This window comes from Suricata suricatta, chromosome 17 (genome assembly GCF_006229205.1).
Source record: "Suricata suricatta isolate VVHF042 chromosome 17, meerkat_22Aug2017_6uvM2_HiC, whole genome shotgun sequence".
Taxonomy (NCBI): Eukaryota; Metazoa; Chordata; class Mammalia; order Carnivora; family Herpestidae; genus Suricata; species Suricata suricatta.
Window position 1 is genome coordinate 3,840,315 of NC_043716.1, and position 7,247 is coordinate 3,847,561.

Here is a 7,247-nt window from a genome sequence, read left to right on the forward strand (position 1 = left end):
GGGGGAGGCAGAGAGAAGGAGGAGGGCTGAGAAGTTGGCCTCAGGGTTTCTTCTCCTTTATTTTTTCCTTCACTTTTTGAGGCTCAAATTGGATCAGTCGCAGAATCTCCTTATTGGCCATGGTCCCCTGGATGAACTCTTCCTCCGTGAGTTTGTCTGTGCATGGGGGGAGAAAAACAGTGCCGTCAGGTTCGGCTGTTTCAAGCTGCGCCCCGTGCGGAGATGCCCAATAGGAAAACACGGAGTCCCGGTGCCCCCAAGGATACCGCACCCCACACCCAGCTCCTCCCTGGGGGCCCTGACATCCTTGAGGAGGCATTCCAGGGCCCCGCCTCTTCTAGTTGGTTATTAAATATTTAGAGTATTTCATAGCAAGCCTTTGCCTTGCTAGTTATTAAATATTTAGAATATTACCCCGGCCCCCAAGCTTCAAGCTCTGGGGGGCCTTCTGGGGGGCTGAGCAAAGCAAACAATCTCTGTCGAGAAGCAGGAGGCAGCATCCCCCCAGGGAGGGAGGAGTGAAAAGCGAGGGTCCAAACGCGGTGCCCTCCCCCTTGCAGTGCTTGGGGCTGGGGTCACCGCAGGGGGCAGAGGGCCCGCAGGTGGCACAGAACGTTCTGGAAACTCCTGGTCTGATGGGGAAGACAGGCTCATGTTGAAGTAACTTTGGAAAGAGGAGCTCCTTTCTGCTTACGTCAGGTGCACAGCACCTGCCACGCTGGAGCCCGCCTGAGCTGAGCTGGGTTTCCACTGGCCTGTGTTCTGCGCCTTCTGGAAATCCTTACTCCTTCCTGGGTTAGGACTCAGGGTGATTCTCTGCACAGGTCTGGGTCGTGAAAGTTGGGTTTTAACGTTTGCCTATCAGCCTGACACAGAGCTGGAAACTTCCAGTCAGAGCCCAAGCGTGGAGTGAGGCATTGTCTCCAGTGGGGCCGTCTGAAACCGTCTGCTGCCGCCAAGCACCGCTGCCTCCTGTGCCCGGAGTGTTCGTCTGGGTTAGTTTTTAGGTGAGCAAGTAGAACGGGGGACCCCACCCAAGGCCGACCTGAGAGAGGTGCCAACAGGGGGTTAAAGAGACAGGTGGGGGTGCCCGGGTGGCTCAGTCGGTGGAGCCTCCGACTTCGGCTCAGGCCATGATCTCCCAGGTCTTGAGTTCGGGCCCCAAGTCGGGCTCTGTGCTGACAGCTCAGAGCCTGGAGCCTGCTTCCGATTCCCTGTCTCCCTCTCTCTCTCTGCCCCTCCCCTGCTCATGCTTTTTCTCTCTCTCAAAAATAAACATTACCCAAAAAATTAAAAAATAAGAAGACAGTCGGATGATGGCGTCCCAGTGGGCCATCAGCAGGAAGTCATCAGACCAGATACCTCTCTCCACTGTTTGCCAGTCCCCGCTTCTCTCCCTTCACCGTCCAGACCCCCATGGCCCCGTGACCCTGCAGCACCCCCCATCCCCCACGCCACCTCTCTACCTCATCCTTCCGCTGCAGGGCCCACCCACTCTGCGTCTGGCATTCCCGGCCTCCGGGTGTTTCCTCCCCGGATCCCGGCCCCTTCCTCGGTAATTCTCTTGCAATCCAGTCTACATCGAATTCCAACTGGCGCTTCTCTGGGAACCCAGACGGACTCCCCAGAGTAAAACCACATGAGCTGAGATGCCCCTCACTTGGGACTCGATGCTCATGAGGACGCAGACTGCGCCGCAGCGGCCCTGGCCTAGCCTGCAGGAAGCCTTCTTACAGCCAGGCAGAGCGCCCCCTGGCGTCCAGGACGGAGGGCAGCCCACATAACAGAAAGCGCCCCGCTCCTCTAAACCCGCCACCGCGCACACTGGGCCAAGGAGCTGCCGGCTTTACTTTTCGACGCCTCTCCGAGGGGCGCTGACGCTGTCAATGGAAGATGTCCTTCACAAGCGCCCACTCCTCAGAGCCTCCCCTAGCCCCAGAGAGCTCAGGCAGTGACGGAGTTGGAGAAGCAACGGGGATGTGGTGCCCTTCCCCTCAGCAGCGGCTGTTCCGGGGCGGGGGCAGAGCTGGGCCCTGCTAACCCCCCCTCCAGACCCTCCTCCAGGCCCCCGGATAGCCCCGCAGTGCATGCTGGGATGAGGTGTCCCCCTCCCTGGACCCCAGGCCCCCGGACAGCCCAGCAGTGCTCGCTGGGATAAGGTGCCCCCTCCCTGGACCCCAGGCCCCCGGACAGCCCCGCAGTGCTCGCTGGGATGAGGTGTCCCCCTCCCTGGACCCCAGGCCCCCAGTCAGCCCCGCAGTGCTCGCTGGGATGAGGTCCCCTCTTCCCCCTCCCCCTAATTCCAGGCCCTTGGACAGCCCCGCAGTGCACGATGGTTTGAGGTGTCCACGGTCCTGCCTGCACTGGCCCTCTGAGAATCCCTCTTGGAGTCTCCAGGAAACAACCCGTGACTGTAAAACCACGGGCTACGAAGGGGAAGGAATTCACCGTCATCTTTCTTTCCAAAGAACCCCCAGATCTTCTCGGCTCGCTTCTCTGGGGTGTTTTCATCCTCTGGAAGGCTCTTCACGTCCTCGGGACTGATCATTTTGAAAATAGCCTGCACCAAGGAAAGACGAAGTTCCCATCAGAAGGGGAGGCAGAGGCGGATGACCCTGGGGCCAGGGTCTCCTCTACTCGGAGACTGAAATGCAGATGTCCAGGCCCCGGCCGCCCTGCTGCACCAGCATCCGTGGGGGTGGGGTCGGGTCTCCACCTCTGAAACCCTCTGAAGGGACAGGGAACGTCGTGCAGGAGGGAAGAGGCTTTCGGTTAATTTCTTTCTGTGCCTTTTGAATTTCCTGACCAAGTGGGCACGTTACTTTCATTGTATACAAATACGAGGTTAAGAAATAAAAAGCTTTCTGACGAGGAGCCCACAGCAGGCCCAAGGCTGCAGTCTGGGATCCGCTGCCTCGAACCTTGTGCCCAGAAGTTGTAGGGTATCAAGCGGCTACTTCCAGGGCCGCGTGGGACCTTGGCTGCCCAGCTGGATGGCGCTGTGGTGAGAACGGCTAGCACATGGGAACGGTTCACACCCTGCATTTCCAAACACCTTTATCTGTCACCTTGACGGCAGCCTTATGAGGCGGGTGTTACTGGCCCCATTTTATGGATGAAAAGACTGAGACAAGCCAGCTTTCAGAAAGTCACCTGGCCAGAAGCACAGGAACAGATGCTAACCCGGGCAGTTTGGTTCTAGAACCTCCACTTGGAGGGCCTCCCAGAGGCTGGGGAAGGAAGAAGGGAGTGTGACCCAGAACATTCCAAAGCCCCCTTCCTCCCCCCCAGGAAGCCTCTCATTTATGCTTCCGCTCAGGGAGGGGTCCAGAGAAAGGTTGAGATTTAGGCTCAAGGATCCTTCTCGCCTCCCTCTGCTCACGCTGGTAAAGGAGCTGGACATGGGATGTGGGGCAAAGTTGGGTCCGTGACAGGGACGGGGACAGGGCGGTCCCCAGGGGCTCTGGCAGCTCCAGGTCACTGGGGTTCCACCAGCTCAGGAAGTCCAGGCCTGGCGAGGCCAGAGCGGCCCCTCAAGGTGTTGGCTCCCAGTTCCATGCCAGCCTTCACCCTCAGCGTTGGGGCAGGCCTGGGGGGCAGGCGGGAGCCTTGGCCGGCAGCACGCAAGGCCCCGGGGTGCCCAGCAAGTGAGGGGGGTTCCCTTAACTCTCTGTCCTGAGCCAGGACAGCATGTGCAGGCCTGTCTGCCCCACTCTACTTCTGATTCCAAGGACAGACCCCCAGGGGCTCAGCGAGGGAACCATCCAGGCCTTACCCCGGGCCCCAGAGATGTTTTCCAAAGCCATGAGCCCTGTGACCCTGGTCTCCCATGGCAGTGGCTGCGCCATCTAGTGAACTGCTGAACCTGGGTGCCACCTTGCAAGGCCTTAGCGGATCGGTACTACCCCTCCCCCTCTCCCTCTTTCCCTCCCTTCTTTCTTTCCTTTCCCCCTCTCCCTCCCCTGCCTCCTCTTTTTTCTCAAGGAGCACCAATTTGCAGCCACTGCAGCGGCCCCAGTCCCGGGCCACCTGCAAAGCCGGGGGCAGGGGGGCTCAGTCTGTGGGCCGTGCCCAGATGCCAGTGAGGTTCCTGCCCTTAACGGGCGGGCGGCCCAAGCGGAGTCTGCTGCCCACAGCCTGCCTGCTTGGCTACTTGGTTTATGGTCTCTCCTAAACAGGGTGAGGACTGTGCAAAGGAAAGCAAGATTACAAAGGCACCAAAAAATGAGATAAAATACGAAAGGCATTCTCCCCTCTCACCAGGCACGGAATTAGAGAAAGAAAGCAACGATGTGGGATAAGTAGGGGGGGTTTAAAAAGATGCAGGGAGGGGTGCCTGGGTGGCTCAGTTGGTTAAGCATCAAGTTTGGATTAGGTCATTAGCTCACGGTTCGTGGGTTCGAGGCCCGCGTTGGGCTCTGTGCCGACAGCTCAGAGCCTGGAGCCTGCCTTCGGATTCTGTTTCTCTGTCTCTCTCTGACCCTTCCATGTTCACGCTGTCTGTCTCTCTCTCACTCACTCTCTCCCTCTCTCTCTCAAAAATAAAAAGTGCTTTTAAAAATTAAAAAAAAAGATGCAGGGAAAAGATACCAAGTGTAGAACACTTCAAATGACATCATAAGAAAAAAATAGAAACATCCTAATGGTCCAAAAATGTAGGGCTGCTTAAATATTTTTACAGCATTTCCATGAAGATGGGAAGTTTAAGCAACTAAGAAAAATGCTTTTGAAGAAGGTCCATCGATACAGAAAACATAACAAAATCATAACAGAAAAAAGGTCTGATAGAAATCATATATGGATATGTCATAGTTCTTTTTTTTTTAGTTTTTTATGCTTTTATTTTATTTTTGCTAGAGACAGAGTGCTAGCCAGGGAGGGGCAGAGAAAGAGGGGGGCAGAATCCAAAGCAGGATCCAGGCTCTGAGCTGTCAGCACAGCGGGGCTTGAACTCACGAACTCTGAGATCATGATCTGAGCTGAAGTCGGACGCTTAACCAAGTGAGTCACCCAGGCGCCCCTCATAGTTCTAAAATTATTTTTAAATATATAGAGATGAGGGCTGGGAAGGTACATACCAACATGTTGATGGTCTCTCACTCTGGATGATGGAATTAAAGGTAATTGCATTTGTCTTTTGCATATGCTTCTAAGTTTCACAAATTACTATTACTATTAAATAAGACTATTCTCAAGACACCTAAATTCTTCGCAGAAGGGATGTGATGCTGGGCCAGTGTGGGAATGGAGGGAGAGTGTGTTCTGGAAACACTGGCCAGCAAGGAACCTGCGGATCCGGCACTCAGCCCAGAGCACACAGTGGGGAGGGGGCAGAGGGTGCGAAAGCAGAGCCCCCCCCCCCCAACCCTGGGGTGGAGTAGCCTGTCCCAGGCTGTGCAAGAGGATCCATGAGGATCGGAAGCCAGATTTCATGACCCCCAAAGCTGGCCTCTTTCTACTCTGTATTTCAAACATGTTATAGACTTAAAACTAATTGGGGAAGAATCTGAATCTGTACTGTTGAAGGTTTGGAAGTGCATTTTAGTGGAGATTGGAGGGAAGACTGGAAGGACACATGGACAGAGGGACAGATGGAAGGCAGAAGGACAGAAGGAGGGAAGGAAGGAAGGAGGGAGGGAAGGAGGGAAGGAAGGAGGGAAGGAAGGAAGGGGGAAGGAATGAAGGGGCAGATGGAAGGACAGATGGAAGAAAGGAAGGGAAGAAGGAAGGAAGGAAACAAAACATGTAACTAACAGGAAATACCCAGATTCTTCTTTGGGAGGAAAACAAAGCTGTGGGGGGCCGTCCAGCCCTCTATTAACGACCGAGTACTGGAGACCCCTCCTCCCTCCCGTGCACTCAGAGCCCCAGAGCCTGGACCCCCACTCCACCGCCAGCCTAGCCCAGCCCCCTGAGGGCGGCAGCACAGCAGGGGCCCCGTCCCCCACAGGGCTACTGGAGACTGACCATGACGATCTCCAGCACTTCGTTCTTGCTGATGGCTCCGTTGCCGTCCACGTCGTACAGGGAGAAGGCCCACTCCAGCTTCTGGTTGGTCTTGCCCGAGGAGGTCATGTGCAGGGCGATGACATACTCCTTGAAGTCCAGGGTGCCGTCGCTGTTGGCGTCGAAGCTCCGGAAGACATGCTGGGCGTAGGCCTTGGGGTCGGCCTCAGGGAAGAACTTGGCATAGATGCTCTGGAACTGCTGCCGGGTGATGCGGCCGCTGGGGCAGTCCTTCTGGAAGGACTGGTACCAGGCGCACAGCTCCTCCTCCGTGAACTTGGTGTTCAGCTGCAGCTCCTCCAGGATCTCCTTGGACAGGGCCCCGCTTTTGCTGTTCCCCATGGGTGAGGCCGGGCAGGTGGGCGAGAGCAATGCGGTCCCCGGGCTGCAGGGCCGGGTGCTGCTGCAGGTGGACCAGAAGGGGCTGGCGGATTAGAGGCTGTGTGGCGGGTTCACCCCAGTACTTGGAGGGAGGAGGGGCCAGGATCGGGGTAGGGGCGGGGCGCAAGCTCCAAGACCCCCCCCCCCCCGAGATTAAAGAGCCGACAGCAGGTGGCCAATCCATCTTGGCCTTCTGAGAGGACAGAGCAGGAGGTCAGGAACTCCAGAGCCAAAGCCTTGGCCTTCCCTGCGGCCCCTTGTCCGTCACTCCTCCTCCTCTTTGACGCCAGCTCTCCGGAAGCCACGGGGCTCACAGCCTGTCTTCCCCTCAAACTCTGAGGGGCCCAGGGACAGGAGTGGCATCTTGCATTGGGCTCTATACCCCAACCCTCAAAAGCCAGGCTCTGGATCCCGTCCCGGTTCAAATCCCAGCTTTGCAACTTACTAGCTGTGTGACCCTAGGTGTGCTTCTTAACCTCTCTGTGTCTACAGTTCTCTTCAATCCCTCACCTCCTTTGGGGCTTTCTTCAAATGTCACCTTCTCAGCAAGGCCTGGACTATTTACAACCACATATCTTGCCACCAGCCATCTGCAGGCCCCAAACCCTGCTGTATTTCCCACACCCCCCTCACAGGTGTACCCCCTGACTCGCTTTTAATTATTGTGTGTGCTGTCTGTGCCTGCACCAGAACGAAAGCTCCGTGAAGGCAGAGATTCTATCTGACTTGTTCCCAGACACATCACCGTTGCCCAAATGGTGCCTGGCAGGTTTGGACTCTAGGTGAAGATTCCCTGATTGAAGAGACATAAAAACAGTATCTAACTCATTGTTACTTTGAGGTTAAAGTGAGTTCATGCA

At 56.3% G+C, this 7,247-nt stretch overlaps 1 protein-coding gene across 1 annotated transcript; it reads right to left on the reverse strand.

The window, feature by feature from the left end:
- Window positions 1-40: 40 nt before the first annotated feature.
- RCVRN (recoverin) lies at window positions 41-6,449 on the reverse strand. The gene is made up of 3 exons (XM_029929017.1): window positions 5,968-6,449; window positions 2,449-2,560; window positions 41-156 (listed from the first exon to the last, which is right to left on the reverse strand). Exons 1-3 carry the CDS (start codon window positions 6,346-6,348, stop codon window positions 41-43), a joined length of 609 nt encoding a protein of 202 aa, XP_029784877.1. The 5' UTR covers window positions 6,349-6,449.
- Window positions 6,450-7,247: the final 798 nt, after the last annotated feature.